The sequence below is a fragment of the Apteryx rowi genome, unplaced genomic scaffold, assembly GCF_003343035.1.
Source record: "Apteryx rowi isolate R43461 unplaced genomic scaffold, aptRow1 scaffold_3, whole genome shotgun sequence".
NCBI classification, from domain to species: domain Eukaryota; kingdom Metazoa; phylum Chordata; class Aves; order Apterygiformes; family Apterygidae; genus Apteryx; species Apteryx rowi.
This window is the reverse complement of record NW_020449418.1, coordinates 8,154,967-8,173,240: the sequence shown is the minus strand read 5'-3', so window position 1 is coordinate 8,173,240 and position 18,274 is coordinate 8,154,967. Positions and strand designations below refer to the sequence as shown.

The window sequence follows — 18,274 nt, the reverse complement described above, 5'->3', positions numbered from 1 at the left end:
GTGTGCAAGAAACCACTGGGGCAGGGGGCGTGTGCAGCCCCTGGCTTTGGGGGCGATGTGCAAAGGCACGTACAACAGCCTGCGTGCACTGGTGTGCGTGCGAGTGTTTGGAGCTGGGTGGGGGTTAGAGGTGTGCTGCAGGGAGGTGTTGCTTTGTGGGGGGCCACTTGCACGGGGACCTGTTCGCGTGAGGGGCRTGGGGCAGCCCAGCATGGGCTGCGTGTGTGGGGCTGTGCCCCCCCCTTGGCCACCCCCACTGCCAGCTGTCATGGGGCACCCACACGGCTGGAGGGGCTGCACCAGGTCCCCAGCACCCCAAGCCCTGGCCCGCGCTGGGCACCCCCTTGTCCCCAGAGCGCTGAYGTGGTGCTGGGGAGTCAGGCCCTGTCCCCCCCACTCTGCTCTTGGGGACCCCGCAGTCTGGCCTGCCTCCAGCCTTGCAACACCCCAGCTCCCCCAGACCTGCCCATGCCCCCCGTTCCCCTGCCAGCCTCTCCCTGCTCATCAGAGCCCCTGCCACATCCCTGGAGTCCCGGGGGTCCGTGGGTCTCCAGTGTGGGGCTGGAGCCCCGCGGGGAAAGCTCTTCTCCCATGGAGCACAGCCTCAGTGCAGCCGCCCCCTTGGGTCCCACCGCCCCGTGCAGGGTGCCCACGCGCTGAGCTCTGCCGCTTCGCCCCAGCTGGCAGCCCTGGAGCTGCAGCGGTCCCCATGCTGGGGAGACGGGCAGGAGCCGACTGTGTCCAGGGAGCCCCCGCTGCCAGCGGCACGTTCCCRGCATGCAGGTGCCCCCAGTCCTGGCTGGAGAGCGGGGCGGTCCCCAGCCTCTCCCCTCTGATTGGGGGGCAGTGGGGGCCCCATCACACGGGCTGCGGTGGAGCCTGGTGCCACACCGGCCGCGGTGGCCGGCTAGCACCGGCTCCTGCAGCTGCGGGGCCGTGCAGGTGGGAGCGCCGAGGAGCGGCGCAAGGAAGCGTGGTGCTGCCACCTCCTCGGAGGTCAGCAGAGYGGCGGGGTGCCGCCCGGCCGGCCCGAGCCTGGGCAGTGTCCCTGGGACTGCCACGCGCTGGGGCTCCTGCTCCCGGGCAGAGCTGGGCTGGGACCCCGTGTTGCATGCTGCCTCTTCCCCGGGTTACTGGAGTGTTAACGTGCCTTTGCCTGCAGCTYGGGAGAGCCCCTTAATTTCTTTGAGGGCTGGCATGACTGTGCCAGCTGTGTCTGACACTGTCCTGCTCTGCGTGCGCTCCCGAGACGGGGCAGGGGTGAGCGACCCTGGTCCCACGCACGAGCCTCTGGGGCTCGGGGCTCCTGCGGGAGATGGGAGGTTGCAGCGTTTGGGGTTGGCTCATCCCTCGGCCCCGAGGCTGCCAGGAGCCCGGTGCTGGGGGCTGCCCACCTTTCCCTGCCCTGGCACYGCCAGTGTCGCTGCAGAGCAGCGCGAGCAGGGCAGGGACTGCAGGCAGCCGCCGCAGCACGACAGCCCCCCGGGCTGCACCCAGCGGGCGGCGCTGGCAGCTCTGCGGGGCACCGCTTTAATGGAATTTTCTCTTTTCGTGCCATAATTATCCTCACGCAAGTGATTATTACCCAGCACAGCAACGAGGCTGCTGCGAGCTGCGGTCACGCAGAGCCAGCTTGCAAGCCCTAGCGCCTGGCTCACCCTTTCCCCGGCGCGGGGGGCCGGCAGGAGGGTTTCCACATGGGCACTTGTGCCCGCACCAGCCCGCTTGGCCCCTCGGGGAGCCCGGTGGGCTCTGCGGCATCCGCTCCCCGCAGTCCTGACGCCGGAGGGTTGTCTGCTGGGCGACTGCCTCCGCGCTGGCGCGTGCCGCCACTGCTGCCGGGGGTCTGCGTGGAGCAGGTCCGGTCGCCGAGCGGTGGACTGGTGCTGCAGCAGCTCGCAAGCTCGCTGGAGCTCCCTGTAAAGACGCTGCAACTTTGCAGCCTCCAACTTTTCACCCTATAAAGCTTGGCAAAGCGGGGTCGGCTGGCAGCTGCCGGGGAGCCTGCAGCCTGGCGTGGGCACGCTTCGCCCTGCCTCCCAGCTGCCTTTCTCAGGAAAACCAGCAAGCCTTTGCCAGCGCCCRGGCCAGCTCGCGCCCTCCGCTTTCTCGTGCCTCTCCAGGAAATGCCACGGACGCTGGATGTGCCCGAGGAGGGAGCACATCCCGGTGTATGCGCGTGCCGCACGGCTTCTCCCACATCTGCCGCCTTCAGGCTGGGGGGGGGGTAGATCCTGCACACCACATCTGGCCCATTTTAATTAGCTGGGCGATGTGGCAGCGCGCTCGGCCGTCGAACAGCCCCGAGACGTTCGCCCCTCTCTCGGGACCACCCTCCGGGGTGCCAGGGGTGTCCGGGCCTTCCCGTGGTGGCTCCGGCCGGCAGCGCGGGCTGCACCCGGCAGCACCGCGGGCTGGAGCCCCGACGGGGCCGTGCTGCTGCYGCAGCCGCGCGTGCCGGTGCTGCGCAGAGCGTAGCGTGGGCTCCGGCAGCGGCGCCCGGGAAGAGGTGTCTGCTGGCGTTGCTGCAGAGACGCACCCTTTCCCTGCGCAGAGCAGGGGCTCCTTTGCCTCGCGGGGTCCCCGGTCTGGTTTTGTTTTCCAAAGGTGCTGAGCATCCRCAGCCAGCACGTGTCAGGCTTGGGCCGTGCGTTCACACGCAGCCCCCTTGCCCGCCTGGGAGAGCTGGTTACGGGCTTCAGTGTAGCTGTTGCCCCCCTCTGCCCTGCGCCTCTCCGGGGGGGGGTAAATTCTTGCGGTGCAGCGAGAGCGAGAGATCTCTGGAGAGCGAGAATCGCGGGCTGGGAGGGAAATCGTCTTCTGCTCGAGCATTTCCCCTGTGCCCTGGTGCGGGCTGAGGGCCGGASAAGCGGCCAGGGAGCAGCAGTGGTGGCTGGGGGGCCAGGGGACCCCTCTTCCCTTGCACCGGGGCCCGGAGCCGTCGCAGCAYGCTGCTGCCCAAGAGCCTCCCTGTGCGCAGCCCGCCGTGAGTGCCCCGTGCCGCCCGCACCCGCGCGCCTGGCTGCAGCCGGCACCGAGCGGAGAGGCTTGKGCTGCCGCAGAGCGGGGAGCAGCAAGATCTCTGAAGCTTTGCGCCCCCGTGGCAAGCGTGRCAGAGCGGGTGCTGGAGGCGTCGCGGGCAGGACGGGGCGATAGTCCCCCAGCACTGCAGTTTTGTCTGCTCCCGGGGATCCCCGGGTCCTGGCGGCGGGAGGGGAGCGGGGAGAGGAGGGCACGGCTCCCAGCCCCGCTTGCTTTTCTTTCTTCCTTCGAAAGCTGCTCTGAGGAGCAGGCTCCCCTGCCAGGGAGCTGGTAACCCTCCCCGCACCAGCAGGATCGGTGCAAACCTGCCACCGTCAAATGGCTGCTGCCAGCGCCGCTCTTGGCTAATGSGTGTTGAATTGCGCCTGATTGCGTCGCACGCGCTTCTGCTTTTGAAGTTCTCAGCTGACAGCCGAGTGTGGCCCCTGTCACCCCGCTCGCCTCCGCTCCGSCAGCCGAGCGGCCCCCGCCGCACAGCACTGGCACCCCGATCCCTGCACCCCCCCGTGCTGYGCTCACCCGCTGCACAGCTCTGCCCCAGGGCGCGAGGCGGTGCCGGTCCCCCACTGGGGCAGCACCCGGCCGGCCCCGCTCCCCCTCTGCTCGCCGGGKGGCTGCGGCCGGCCCCGGCTCGGCGCTGCGCTGCGGGAGCGCGCGGGCTCGCCGGCGGCGTTGGCCCGCTCAGCCCGCCGCGGCGCCTTCCTTGGGAGCCTTCCCGGACAGAGGAAATTTGCAATTCTATTCCAATTTCTCCCTTCAGCTACGTCCAAGGCAGATGCTGTCTATATATCGCCATGGTAACGCTGTGTTCTCGCTCTCCGTGGAATTGCATGCTGGAAAAATATTAGTTTAAAAAACTGTGTCATGTTTGTATTGACTAGAGCTGAGGCTGATAGCGGAGGATCTATTGTCCCCTGGTTGGGAAAAGTCACCGGTAACAGGCAATAAAACCAGTCAGATTGGCCTCTGGTGACTCCTTCTCACCCTGCACAGCAATTGCTTCCCTATAAACCCTTCCCTGGCTCTGTTTTATTGCATCCTTTAGAACAGATATTTTTGCGTTAACCGTGCTGCCACTTTGCTCCTCTGCGGCGATGCATTTCTGCTGCGGGCAGGTGCTCTGCACGGAGGTGGGAGCGAGGAGGGAAAATTGCCCCCAGCCTTAATCGCTGGCCTCTGAAGCACGCTTTCAAATGTCATTGCTGCTCCCGGTGTCCCCGGAGCGTGCCAGCCCGGGGGTGCAGGGGCGCGGGGGCCGCTGTGCCAGTGCGGGCAGCGTCCCGTGCACACGCGTGTGCGCACACACGCGCGCACCGGCTCRCCGGCTCATTGCAGCGCGGGCATTCGCTCTTCCTTTCACGCTCCCTCGCTGCATTGTTCGCTCAGTTTGTGTTTCCTCCCAAATCCTCGGCCGCTGGAGGAGCGAGGCCGTTTGCACCACGTGAGCGATTGAACGCGAGGGCTGAGGATGCTGACAGACCCCCGCGGGGGAGTGGAGCCCGCAGCGCCGCGGGACACGGGGGATTCGGGGCCACCGAGGGGGCGTGGGCAGGGAACGGGTGTCCCGTCCGCGGAGAGGGGCACGAGCCTGTGACCCTGCGCTGAGAGGGCTCTGGTCTGCAGAGGGGCTCCGGCTTGGGGGCCGGCACGGGCGGCAGAGGCGAGCTGCGGGGCAGGACGCGCGTGCGAAGCGGAGGYGAGTCTTTGTCTTGCAGCCGAGTCCTTCATGCTTCCCTGACCCTTCTGGAGGTCCTTAGTGCCGCGCGCACGCTTACCGCTGAAGAAATAACCTTTCCTGAAACCTGAAGGGCAGGAAGGGTCTCCGTGCATGTTTTTCCGCAGGGCAATAAACCCAGCTGGGAAGCGGCCCTGTCCCACGGGATGCAGGACCCAGGCAGGGCGCCCGGCGGAGGCTTCCCGCTGCGCCGCGCCGGCCCCGCCGGGCAGCGGGGGCAGACAGGAGGCTTCGTTACAAGGCGGCTTCCAGGTTCGGGGCGCCGCTCGAAGTGGGGATGCGGGGAGGGAGCGCTGCGAGTGCCCGTGGCTTTGGGGCGGTTGGTGCCAGCTCGCCGGGTGGCAGGGGCTGTGCCGGGCCACTCCRGCACCGTCTCCGGCCTCGCTGCTGCCTCTGAAGCCTAGCTGAGTATCTGCTTCCCCGGCACGCATTTTGGATGCACTTGCTGCTGAAAATAGCGGAGGCAAGTGTCSTAGGGGGGAGAGCGAGGCTGCTAGRAAGAGGAAGATCAGAAAAAAGGGAAGATTAATTTTTCAGGTGATGCAGCTGCGGAGCAGCCCTCGGCGCCGCGAGTGGGAGCGCTGCAGGCTCCCCGGCGCGGTGGGGGAGCGCGGCTGAACGCGGAGCTGGCGCAGCGGCGGGTGAGTCACCGAGCGGGCGAAGGGGCCGGGCAGCAAAGGCCAGTGGGTCACTCCRGTGCCCCAAAAACGTCTCCCTTTGGGAGAAAGCCCCAGCTGCAAAATGGGATGCTCTGGGGTGCCCAGCTGGCCTGCGATGGAGCAGGCACCAGTGTCCCCATCCCATAAGCGGGCGTGTTGGGTGGTTGCACATTTGTCCTCCGTCCCCGCTGGGAGCTGCTGTCCCCTGCGCAAGGAGCGCTGGGCAGAGAGGGTTTGCTCAGGCACACGCAGCTCGGGTTGAGCCTCGACCTCCCGAATGCCAGAGGGATGCGGAGGAGCCCAGGGAGCAGCAATTTTCCTAGCCGAGCTGGCCGGCACCGCACGAAAAGCCCAATTTTGGGGGCGTCTGGGCAAASTTGCTTTCCTCGCTGAGCCGCGGTTTCCCAGTTTGTGAAAGGGAAACAATGACCTGCTGCCTTTTCTTTTTCAAACCGAGGCTGGGCGAGCTTATTTATTTATTTTTAATCCGAAGGTGACACGCCACGATGCTGCGTGAATGTAAAGCGTTCGCTGACTGCGAGCGGCTAATGGCTGTGGCACGAAAACCCCAGAGATAAAGAGAGATAAAGAGCATAAAGCCCTCCGGTTCCTCGATAGTCACGCAGGCAATGCTGTTTGTAGCGCTTAAAAATTTGTTGTGTTGCTAACCTGGTTTGGCACCTCGTAGAAGCTTACGGAGTGGCCTGTGCTCTGGGGCCCATGCGAGGCTCGGGGCTGGTTTCCCCTCTGGCTCGGGGCAGTTACTCTGAGGTGACCCCAGGCAGCACATAGCTGCTCCCCRAGCTCTCCGTTTCGGACACGTCGCCCTGCAGGCACTTGGTAGGGTCGGCGCTGGCCAGGCRCTCGCCCCGGGCTGTAGAGCGCTCTCAGAGGGATCAAGCTTTGATGACCCATGTGGGCAAAATCTCCCTCCTCCCTGCAGGATTTGTTCGGAGCAGGGGTGGGAAGGCGAAGGAGGAGAAGGTGCTGAGCCCTCCTGCGGCCGTGGGCGCCCCGTGCATCCTCCCCGAGCAGCGGGGCGGCAGCCTCCTGGTGCGCGTCGGAGGGGACGGCATTGCGCGTCGGAGGGGATGGGGTTGCGCGTTGGAGGGGACGGGGTTAGCCCTGGCCGTGAGCGTCCCTCCGCGGCAGCGCCAGCAGGGACCGGCTCTCGCGGCGCTGGGGCAGGGCTCGGCCCTGCTGGCCCTGCTCGGGCAGCTCTCCGCGCGGGCCTGGCCGGCGGGAGCGAGCTGAGGCTCAGTTGCATTCAAGCGGCAGGGCGAAACCTTGARAAGACTTGAAAAATGCAATAAAAGCAGGCGACGAAAGGCTGCAGCTGCTCGGTGCCGCGGCGCTGAGCGCAGGGGTCAGTGCGGGGTCCGCTCCTGTTCGGTGCCTCCATTAGCAGTGTGGAAGAGGAGCCGCGTGTTACATTTGCAGATGCCACCAGGCAGGGCGAGATACAAGGGTGTTAGAGGAGAGGCTTCGATTTCGAGGTGTTCTTGATGAGCAGGAGAAGCGGTCTGACGGAAAGGATGCCTGTTCCCCAGGGCCGCGAGGAAGGCGCTGGCTGGGAAGGATTAACCCCGAGCACAGCTGGAGCACGAGCCGAGCAGGTCCGACCCCCGCCGAAAAGAGAGGCAGAGCCCCGTGGCAGGATGTGACAGGGACGAGCGCCCGAGCGCCCTTCCCGCTGCGCGCAGGTGCTTGCAGGGAGGGGGGTCACCTGCAGCGAGGGGGGGAGATGCCAGGGGAGGTCACGGGGGAGCATCATCCCCCAGCCGTGCGAGCCGCCTCCGCGTCCGTCAGGATTGATGGAGGCTCACGGTGATCCCGCTGCGGGGTGCGTGACCTTGCAGCCTTCATTTCTCTGCTTCCCTGATCATTATCCAGCACCGTCGGCTCCAGCTGGGGCCAGGACTCCGGTATGAGGGACACGGAGTGGCCGGTGCTCTGGGCCGAGAGGAGAAACCCCGGGGCAATGCCGACGGGAGAGGGAGGCACGCGCCGTCCCAGGGGAGCGGCTGCCCTCGCAGCGGGCACCGCGGGAGCACAGCTGGGCGCAGATGCTTTTCGCGCGGGGCCCTGCTACGCCGGCCTCTGCAGTCAGCACCCCGGTGCTGAACTGCTTCCCTGCGTTTGCACTAGCGGGGTCATGCGGCATTTCTCCGCTTGCGGGTGCAAACTCAGGCTTTCATTTTGCAGACTCGCTCTGCACTTTCTTAAAAGCGAGAGTCCTGGGAGCACACCAGCTAGGATTTCTGCCTCGACAGGAGAGCAAAACAGCAGATGAGCGCGAGGACGTGAGCCACGTGCGTGCCGAACAGCTAGTGCTTTGCACCAGAATGCAAATATTCAGATTGCTCTATCTGTCTCCAAAACCACCCCCTCCTCTTCCTGCCCCTGATAAATCAGTGCCCAGGGAAATATCGCTCACGCTGGCTGCATTTAATAAGTTACCTCTCAGCATTTCTGCTGCCTTAGCTTGTTAGTGTGAGTTTAGCTCCCAAACCCTGCAAATGCAAAAGATGTGCCAGCCCCCACAGAAGCGGACGAAGCCACCCCAAGGTAGAACCTAAATATAAGCAGATCTGGTCTAATGAACCCACCACACCACGAACGTCCCGTCGGTGGCGGGATGGTCCAGAGGCAACATAGCAAGGGGGCTGCTTGTTTTAAGTGACTTTTCTCTCCCCAGGGAGAACTGGGGGCGGGAGGCTGTGAAACTCGAAGGTTTCGGATAAAGATTAGCTGTCTCTAAAGTGACGGTGTGACGTCTGGGGTGCCAGGAGGCCGGGACAGAGGAGACCAGCCTGGATGGACACGATGGCACTTTCTGGCCTCAGAACCCATGGGTTAGCAGGGAAAGGGCATGCCCTGTGCTCTGTGCTTTAAAATCGCAGCCCAGAAGCGCAGCTGGTCTGGCAGGCGGCTCCGCAGGCACATCAGCGCTTGCGGTAGCTGCGCCGCGCCGCGCAGGGCAGGGCGTCTCGCTTCACCAAGGCAGCGGGTTCGAGCAGCAGGGAGCCGGCGGTCTGGGCACCGTAGACTGCAATTTATCTCCGTGAGGAACTGAAGGCGATTTGGGGGGGGGGGGGAATGGCATGAAGTTAAATAGCAGCGTCGCCTCGGCATCCTTGCAAATAAGCTTTACCTGCTGTTCGTTCCCACCCTGCCTGTGAAAGGCCATCATTTGCACGAACAAAGGCGAGGGAGGTGCAGACCGTGCTTGTCGGGGAGCGCAGCGGGGCGAGTGCCCGCGGGAGCACCCCAGGGACCTCGATCTCGGTTTCAGTGCGCGGAAGGACGAGCCGTGTCTAGACGGCGGTGGTTAGGTGTCTCTGCGTGTCTCTGCCTTTGGGCTGCCTCCCCGGCTCCAGCTCTGGTTTTGCGCTGGAGCGCAGGTGCTGAGGTCCAAGCCAGCCTTGGGCTTTGCAGGCTGAGGTGTAAAGTCTTGGCTTTCAGACTAAGTGGTTTTTAAATCAAGTCTCTCATCTGCTCCATCTGCCTGCAGCGCTGGAGATTTCCTAAGCGCCTTTCACCTACTGCAGCCAGAGTAAGGCTAAGTATGTTCAAGGAAGGCGAGGTGGGAGTCCTGCCGGGAGCCTCCCTTGCCAGGAGCACGGACTCACACCGGAGCCTCCAGCTTGGCCTTTGGCGCTCCCCCTGCAGCGACGGGCGCCCCTAAAATGTTTTACCCCACTCAATGCACCCTGCGCGGGCTTCGCGGCCGTGCCGCGGGTTCGGCTGCCTGGGAGAGCGGCGCAGCCTTGCGGGCTGGAGCGCGGTGCCGGGGAGCTGCGCAGCTCCGTGCCGGCCGGGCAGGGGGCCGGGCGAGCCGTGGGGCTGCGCAGCCCAAGCGGGGGGCTCGGTTTAATCGCCGGGGCTGGGGAGCGCCTGTTCATTCCCCGCTCGCATTCATCCGTGTCCTAGTAACGGGCCGCCCCCACCTCCTCTCCGGCGCAGGCACGCACGGCTCCATAATGGCAGGAGCCCGGCAATCGCGGCCGCTGAATAGCTGGGTAATTGCGGGGCTGCAGCGGCGAGCGGGAGCTCATTAGCCATCAGCAGCCGTTTGAGCGGCACAACGGCACCACCCCGGGGTGCGCGGCCGCGCCGGCTGTGCCCGCCGGCCAGACACGCCGCCAGGGCCATCCTGCCGCTGACCTCGGCTCCCCGGCAAGCCCCTCACCGCGGAGCCGGAGCCCTCGGCTTTGAGGGTGCCTGAGGTCTGAGCGAGACGTTCCCCTGCCCGCGGGGCAGTTGCGGGTCCCCGGGCCGGCGCTCCCTCTCCCTCGCTGCAGCGCTCACGCCGCGCGTGATGCGGGAAAGCGGTGCAGAGCCGAGGCGGCGGGGTGCAAATCTCCGCAAACGTCCCCCCGGGCTCGGAGGGCCCCTGACCCCCAGGTGGGCTGAGCGTCCGTGGGGCTTGGGGGCTCTTCTGGGGGGACAGGCATTTGCTTCCTTGCTGCCCCTGCCCTCTTCGGCTAAGCGGCTCCGCACCTTTGGGCTGAGTACCTCATCCCGTTTTGGGGGGGTGCAGGTGTGCCCCCCGGCCGGGGTGCCCCGGGGGAGCAGCGGGCTGCCGAGCGCTTCGCCGCTGACCTCCGCCTCTTCTCTCCGCAGGGAGCTGAACGGCAACAACATCACGCGCATCAACAAGAACGACTTCTCCGGGCTGAAGCAGCTGCGCGTCCTGTGAGTGCCGCAGCGGGGCCAGCGGGGAGGATGCTGCGCCCGTGGGCAGGCGCTCGCGGCCCGGCACGGGGCTTGGGGCAGGGGGGCCAGGCCGGGGCGAGCGCGGCTGCGGGGTGCTGCGCTGCCCCAAGCCCACCCGCTCTCTCCGCTTCCCCCGCCGCAGGCAGCTGATGGAGAACCAGATCAGCACGGTGGAGCGCGGCGCCTTCGACGACATGAAGGAGCTGGAGCGGCTGTGAGTGCCGGCGCGCGGGGCGGCGGGGGCGCCCGCCTGGGGCGCTCGGTGCCCGTGCCGGGGGCTCGGCAGCCCCCTCCCCATCCTCTGCCCCCTCCCTGGCACGTGTGCTTCCCCGSGGGGGGGGGGGGGGCTGCGGTACCGCCCCATCCCGCTTTTGGGTTGTATCACTGCGTTTTGCCCATTTAGCAGCCCTGGCAGTGAGCTCACTGACGACATCCTTTACGTTTTGCCTTAAACCGTAACGTATCGGTGCCGTGAGCCTCCAAAGAGCCCTGCTCCGCGGCGGCAGCGCCGTACAGCTGCGTCTGTAGGTTCTAAAGCCCTTCCTGATGCTTTCGAGGTGAGGGGCAGGTTAGCCACAAATCACTGCCGCGTTACCGGCCGCGCGGCGCCTTAGCCAGGGAGCCGTAAGTCACYGCTCAGAACTCAATAAAATAGCTCGGCAGTTTAAAAACCCCGAGCTGCTCAAGCAACCATTAAGAGCTGACTGAGCAGCAGGTTAACAGGGCAGTTAAGCACCGCTCGGCAGTTAACAGCTTGCAGCCCTGCCTACCTGTAATTGCAATATTGCCAGTAAATCTATTAATGTCCAGTTGGCTCCCCTCGCCCGGGAGTGCCGCGGGCTGGGAATGGGGGTCCCTGCTGGGCAGCCGGCCACTGGGGTTTGACATCCCGTTGGTGTGAGCTGGGCAAAGTGGCCCGGCTGTGCCGGGGCCCCGGCAGGCGGCCGGGTTGCAGCCAGGGCAATGGCTCTGCCCCGTGAAACGTGACCCTTCCCTCCTTCCTTGCAGGCGGCTGAACCGCAACCAGCTGCACACCCTGCCGGAGCTCCTCTTCCAGCATAACCAGGCGCTGTCGCGGCTGTGAGTACCTGCCTCGCTCGTGGAGGGGGGGTGTCGGCGGCTCGGACGCGGCTCGGTGCCTGGAGGGGCAGTGCCATCCCCCGGGGCCGCCACTGCTAACGAACGGGATAACGAGTCTGCTCGCCTTGCTCGAGCGGCACCTTCCATCCCGGAGAAAGAGGGGAAAGCAGCGGCCGGGGGAGATCGGTCCCGTGCACCCGCTGCCCCCTCCCTGCCTGGCCCCAGCCCCACGGACACCCGCCACGGGGATCACCTCCCGTCTCTGCTCCTCTCCCCCCTGCGCAGGGGCGCGCTGCTTGGGGAAGGGCTGCTGGGTTTTCRGTGAATATCCCCCTGCCCTTCTTTTTTCCTCCCTTGCCCGCGGCTGCTTGGCTTGGGCAACGGTGCTGTTGGCACTGGCGGTGTGGCCTGAGCTGCTGGAAATCCTCCGTGGTCTGGATGCCAGGTCTTTGCTTGCTGCATCTCGCAGCTCCGTTTCTCAGCTGCCAAATGAAGATGTCTCGACCCTAGGAGCAGCTGAAATAACCGCAGGGGCCGCGGCGCTGCCAGGGCTGGCACGGCTGGGTCTTGGCCAGCGCTGCGCCCGGGCTGCTTCGCTCAGCGGTGGTGCTGGTTGCTTTTGACAGTGCCAGAGAGTCGGTCCCCGAGTCCGTTCGGAGGCTGTTTAAGGAAGGGTTAAAACGCCATGTGGGTTGCCGGCGTGGGATGTGTGAAATGGTGGACTGGTGCCAACGATGGGCCTAGGTAATGGCAGCTGATAGCACAGGCGTTCAATTAATTATCGAACGGCATTTGTTGAGCTCAGCTGTGCCGTAGCGTGGCGCCAACAAAGCCCCATCCTGCCGCAGCCGCCCGTTGCATGACAAAACCGCCGTTCGGAGAATTATCGTGAAAAGGGAGGCGGCGAGGTGCAAGGAGGGCTGCCGGCAGCGAGGCAGCCGGCCTTTGCGTCGGGGTGCCTTRCACCCCTGGCCTGTCGCTTCTCCCATTGGGGAGCTTGTGTCCAAGGAACAAGCCAGTTCCTTCCCAGCCTGCCCGAGCCCTTCCCTCCGGCCGAGCATCGCTGCACTCCGGCACCTGTAGCGCTGCTTATTCAGCCTGAGGCTGTGAGCAGGCTTGGATTTTGCAGCCCCTTGGCCACGTCTCTGAGCTCCGACTGGTGCCGGGGGATGGCTCTGAGGACCCCGGTGTCCGTGAGCGCTCAGAGTGCCCCGTGGCTCCGTCCTGGCCCCGCGACATGCTGTGGGATCGGGCAGGGGACGGATCGCCTGCCGTCCCTCTCCGTGCAGCGCGCTGTACCTTGCGCTGCCTTGGCTACCTGCCGGCTCTGCCGGGGGAATGTGCCGGGGCTTGGGTGTCTTGCTGCAGGTTTGGGCTTCTGCAATCGCCAGCAGGCTCRTGTGCAGCCGGCGGCGCGGCTCGGACACGGACAGCGTCCCCAGGCCTCTTTGCAATACCTCCTTTGCAGCCTCCTTTTCCGTGAGGCGCTGATCCCCYGGAGCAGTTTTCACCCTGGCGCGGCTTCGCTGGAGTTCCCACGGCGCCGGTGGGAGAGCGGTCGAGCTCGGGTAACGCACGGCTGCCCAGGGACATGACTCCGCGAGCCGGCTTTACGGGAGGCTGCCCTGGCTCCTGGCAGCAATTTCCGCCGGACGCCGCGTTATCACAGCCCTCCGGGATGCGGGCTGCTGCGCAGGGAGCGCGTCGGGTGCTGCGCTGGGCCGGCAAAACCCTGCGAGCCGGGGGGCTGCTGATCTCCCTCCTCGCGGCTGTCCTTTGCCGAGGTGCCGAAGGGCAGTTTGGGGGGGGGGACAGGGAAGGGGGTGCCCAGGCAGAGCTCGTCTAGACACGCCGTCACGCTGCTTTAGCCGGAGGTGAGATCTGAAGCTGTTCTTGGCCAGCCGGTGCAAGAGGGTCACAAGGACACTCTTAAATTGCCATAAACCTGGCTCAGGCTACAGCGATACGAGTCAGCGGGGAGCAGGTTTTAGGCTAAATTGAAATAAGCTCTCCTTGAACTGAAATCGGAGCCTCTCCCCCAGGCTTTGCGCTTATTTGGCTGCGGGGCGGCTGAAAGGGATCCGGCGCGGCCCCCGCGGCCCGGCCGCCGCTCCCTGCCCTCATGCAGGAACCGGTGGGGGGGTTCTTGGATGGATGCCTGGGTGGTCACCCCGCCTCCTAGCCTTAGCGTCAGTGCGTTTTAGCAACGCGTTGGTACCGCAGCAGCAGAAGTTAAGGCGAGTCTGTTGCCCTCAGTGCGTCACTGCACCGTGTCCTCACGGCAGCGTTCACAAGTGAAGAGAAGCTCCTGAGGCTCGGGTCAGGACCAAGAGCTGGGTTTGAGCGTCAAAAATCAATCATCCGCTTTGGTGGTGCTTTGTGGTCTCGCAGCCCGGCCCAAGCTGCAGCAAGTTCCTCGGATCTGGGCTGTAAAGAGCATTCGTGCCTCGGGATAATGGAAGGGATTGGAGTTAAACCTGATCCGTCGGGGCTTAAGCAAACTGGGGAATGGCAGGAAAGGACCAGCAGAAAATAAGCCTCAAATGGAGACGTGGGGGAGGTGAGGCGCCTGGAAAGGAATGTTTTCCCCTCGGTATTTGGGAGCACGGCGCTGGCGCCCGCCCAGAGCCCACCTCACTCCAGCGTTGGGGTTGGTGCTGCACACCGCTTGGGTTCAGCCGTGGCTTGGACGGGGAGATTGGGATGGACGCTGGGCTTCCCTCCCGCTTCCCATGCAGCGGGCGCCGGTTTGCCAGTGGGATGAGCGTGCTGCTCCGTTCCCCGGCTGGGATGGACGAGGGCTGGTTTAGCGCCCAGGCTGCGCGCTGGGTCCTGCCTCGGACGCGCGACCCGCGGGGTCCGTTTTGGGCTGCCCTCCCGGGCTGGGGCTGTTTGGGAGGCCGCAGGGGCCGCGCCGAGTTTGGGCGCAGGTGGGTGAGGGGGCAGGCGGGGAGGGGGGGTCCCTGCGCGGCCTCCCTCGCTCGCATCCCGCCCTAACGAGCGGGCGACTCATTAAGGCGTCGCGGGGGCTGGAAACGGTGCCGAGCGGGGGTTTTGCCGGCGACCCCGGCGACCCCATCTCGAAGCGGGTTTAATTAACCTGTCAGCGCCGGGCGGCCGAACAAAGGGCCGCGGGCTCCCCCTCCGCCRGCACGCTGGGCCGGAGCGCGTCTCCTGTGCAACGAACGAGGAGCCGATAAAAAACGGACCTTCCCTTCCGTCGGGGAAAATCGGCCGGGCGAGAAGGTGACCTCTGCTATCGCACCGCCCGGCGGGCGCTTGCGTTCAGCCCCGGCACGGCCCCGGCACGGCCGGCAGCCAGGACGGTGCCGGCGCACCTTGCCTCAGCACCGCTCCCAAGCCCGCAGGGGTTGTTTTTTCCCAGCCAGGATCGCTATAAATAAGCGGCTTTCTCGAAGGGAGGCCGAGGCGGCGCGAGGGAGGAGAGYGGCAGCGCTCGGCGGAGGGGGAGCTGCCGGGGGACGGGAGCGGGAGCGCRGAGCAGCGGCCGGCCGGCAGGGCAGGGATGGGGGTGCGAAGCGGCTCCACGGCCGGGGTTTTCCAGGCGGCTTCTGGCTTTGGGTGCCGGTTGGGGGAGGATGAGCCTGGGATGCTGCGGGGATGTGGCTGTGCGTGGGGACCCATCTCCAAGAGGAGGAACATTTAGGACCTGGGACGTGGCCTGCTGGTCCACCTCAGACCCGTGCCAGCGAAAGCGGCGGAGGGGATTGCGGAGAGCCCGTGCTCGCAGCCCAGCGAGGAGCATCCGTGCTCTCCRGGGTCCCGCCCGGACGGCAGAGGTGGTGTCACAGCGAGCTCCAGGACAGGGATCCTCGCCGTCGTCCCTGCGTCTGCCCAGAAGCAGCCCTAACTGCGCTTAGAGAGGCAGGCAGGGAAAAAAATGGAGCGGTGATAAACAACTTGGGAAAATGCAAATTGCACCCTGCGGGAAGGAGAGGACCACGACCACGCAGGAGGAAGCTGTGAGCTGAATAGTAGCAAAACAGGGTGACAAGTGAAAAAGGAGCTGTCGGGGAAAGCAATAACACAACAGGCCCCTCTCCGCTCGGGCTGGCTGCGCGTGGGAGGTGTTGCTTGTGAGACGGTGCCAGCGGCCGCTCCTCTTGGCACAGCACCGGGAAAGCCCCCGGACGGGAAGGGAAGCGTCGGGACGAAAACACGTGTTCGATATCGCCGGGCGGACGAGCAAGGCCGGTGCCTGGCCGAGCAGCCCCCGCCGGCAGCGTCCCCCCCCCCCAGCCCGGTGTCCCCCCCCCGTCACCGTGCCCGCTCTGAAGTGGTGGCCGTTGTCGCCGCGGCTCTGGGTGCCGGACCCCCTCGTGTTCCCGACAAAGACCCCTCTGTCCGGGACGGAGCGAGGAGGCAGCGCGGGGCCGGGGGGAGCCGGGCGGCGACGTGTCCCCCCGAATACCAATAAGGAGGGGGAGCGTCTTTGCCCGGGCGGCTGGGGACGAGGCGAGGGGAGGGAAGGGGGCCGCGGGAACAAAGAGTCAGTGTGGCTGCCGACGGCTCTAAGGAACCGCCGGGAAGCACATGCGCCGCTAATAGGTGGGGAGGTTACCTAGGGAAAGATGCTGCGCCGCAAGCTGGCAGCCGGCCCCGGCCCCCGCGGGCTGCTCCCCCGGCGGGCAGCGGCGCGGGGGAATTGCCAGCCGGCTGCTTGGAGAGATTATCCGCCCCCTCCCTCGCCGCGGCGCTGAGCCGCTTCCAGGGTTTCCCTGGCAATGCGCGGGGCCGAGGCTGCTTCCCGGCATGCCGGGGCCGCTCGCGCCGCYGCTGCTGCTCCCCTACCTGCTCCCCAGGTATCCGGCCGCCGACCGCCGGCTCGCGGGGTCTCGCGCTCGGYGGGGGCACGAGCGGCCTTGCTTCGGATGCGAGCAGGAATTTGCAACCGGCAGGAAACCCCCCCCCCCGAAAGCAGAGGCCTAACGCTCCTAACGCTGGGCCGCGCTGCTAATTACACAGCTGTTAAAACCCGGCGCGTTGCTCTGTTCCCTCCGCGCGCCCTCCCGGCCCGCCGCATCCGTTGCGCCACGCTTGCCTCCCGGGCACCTTTGTTCCTCCGAAGGGGTTAAAAAAGCCCTAGCGGAAGCGGCTCCCTTTGTCTGTGCGTTCTGGGAGCAGGATAAAGGCAGTTCCCTCCTCACGGTTTTGCAGCTCAGGTAGCAGAAAGGTTCGGCGTAATTTTCAAAGAATCGTGAGCAAAATTATCCTTGGGTAATTTGATTCCCAGGATGTGGAAGAAAAAAAGTATTAGAGTGTATTAGTATTAGGCAGTGATTTAAAGTAAATTATAACTCGGTACTTCTGCACACGTATCCGACAGATGTGTTAATGCACAGAGATAATTAATCCGCCTTTATTGTGCGTTCGATTGCCTCGCCGGCGCTCTGCCCACTCATCTCTCCCTGCCGGGCCCTACCACGGAAACAAGCCCGGCAGCAGTTTTGAGCCCACCACTGTTTTTAACAGCCACCTGCAAGGATGCACTTGTCCCTCCCCTTCTCCGGTGCTTCCCAGCGGCACGGATGCCGCCTTTTTGCGCCGGTGGGATTTAAGGCTGCAGCAGGGTTTATTGGCGTTTCCCTGGGAAGTCAGTGCTCGGGTGGAGCCGGGGGCATCCCGGTGGGAGCGGGCCAGTTTGGAGGGTGGGTTTCCCTGGACTGTCCCGTAGCCAGGGCTGGAGCGGAGGCTGATGGGCCAGTCCGCGAGCAAGTGCCCATGTGCAGCCGTCAGCACCCGGGCACGTGCCGGGGGCGGCTGTACGCGCCAGGAAACCCGCCCGGAGCGTGCTGGTGCGGCAGGATGGGGAGCGGGAGGGATTTGTTTTCCCGGATTCTCGTCTGTCCTAAATTAATTATCATCGCGGGCTTATCCTCACTTAGCCACCTAGACGCAGACGTCTGCGTTTGGGCCCCCCGCGGCCCCCGCCGGAGCTGAACGGGGGCGTCGCGCCCCCCCCTCACCCCCTGAGGCTTCAATCCCGAGCCCCGTGTTTTCCTTCAGGACAGGAAAAGCTGGATTAATTTTTACTGCTCCCGAGGGAGCTGTTTGTAACCGAAGCCGTCTCGCCGGCTCGTTTGCTGTAAGACGGGAGAGGGGAAGCGGCAGCGGCAGGTTGGAAAGGCTTCCTCGCCCCCCGTCCCGCTCTCCCCAGCGGGAGGAGGTGTTGGGGGCCGAGGCGCCCCAAGAGCAACCAGGTTGCTCTGACTTTTTCGAGGCCCCCGGTGAGGGGGGGCTGGCGGTGCCGGTGGGGACAGCTTGGCCGTCTCCGTCTCTTGGATCCTCCTCCGGGATCCCTTGGARGACGAGCGAGGGGTGCCGGCCCCGGTGCACGGAGTGGGCGTTAAATGTGCSTGGCTCTGCGGGAAAGCAGAGGAGCCGGAGCTGCTCCGTGCCCGGAGCCCTCCCCGCCAGGGCAGGGAYGGGGACCCAGGAGTCCTGGCCCTCCGGGAGGAGAATCCTACCCCGAGTTGCGTGCGGCGACTGCAGGGACGGGGCTGCTGCGCAGCGTTGCGGCGAGAGAGCAATTACTGCTGCTGCTGTTAATTACTGATCACCGGAGCAGGCCRCGGCTGGGACGGAGCTGGGGCGGGGGGGGCTTTGCAGCAAGCCTGGCTGCCCCGCGCAGGGGCTAAGCGGGGGGAAAGCAAGCGCGGGACGGGCAGCCGGGGGGCCCGGCGGCTTTCGCAGCGCGGCCCCGACCCCAGGCATTTCCTCCTGTCCCGCTCCGGCTCGCTTGCTCCCGTCCCCGTGGGCGCAGCGTGTTGCTCATTCCTGCATCCTGCGATTTCACAGCATCCCCGCAGCCGGGCGTTAATGAGATTAGACCCGCGCTATAAGATGTCTCTCTCTAGCCTTTGCCATCCAATTACCCGGGCCGCATGGTATCTGATTGCCTGCGAGCGGGGAGGCCTGCGGCTGCCGGGGACGGGAGGATGCAGCTGGCCGTCCTGGGTATCGCCCCGCCGCGCCGAGGGCGTCTTTCTTTTCTTTCTTTCTTTTTTCCCCCCCCCCC

General features: G+C 65.6%; 1 protein-coding gene across 1 annotated transcript in view; it reads left to right on the top strand.

The window, feature by feature from the left end:
* Positions 1–10,304: 10,304 nt before the first annotated feature.
* Positions 10,305–18,274, top strand: part of SLIT1 (slit guidance ligand 1) — a 39,939-nt gene continuing 31,969 nt past the window's right edge. The window contains 2 exon segments of the mRNA XM_026069718.1: positions 10,305–10,369; positions 11,164–11,235. Coding sequence (XP_025925503.1) covers positions 10,305–10,369; positions 11,164–11,235 — 137 coding nt within the window.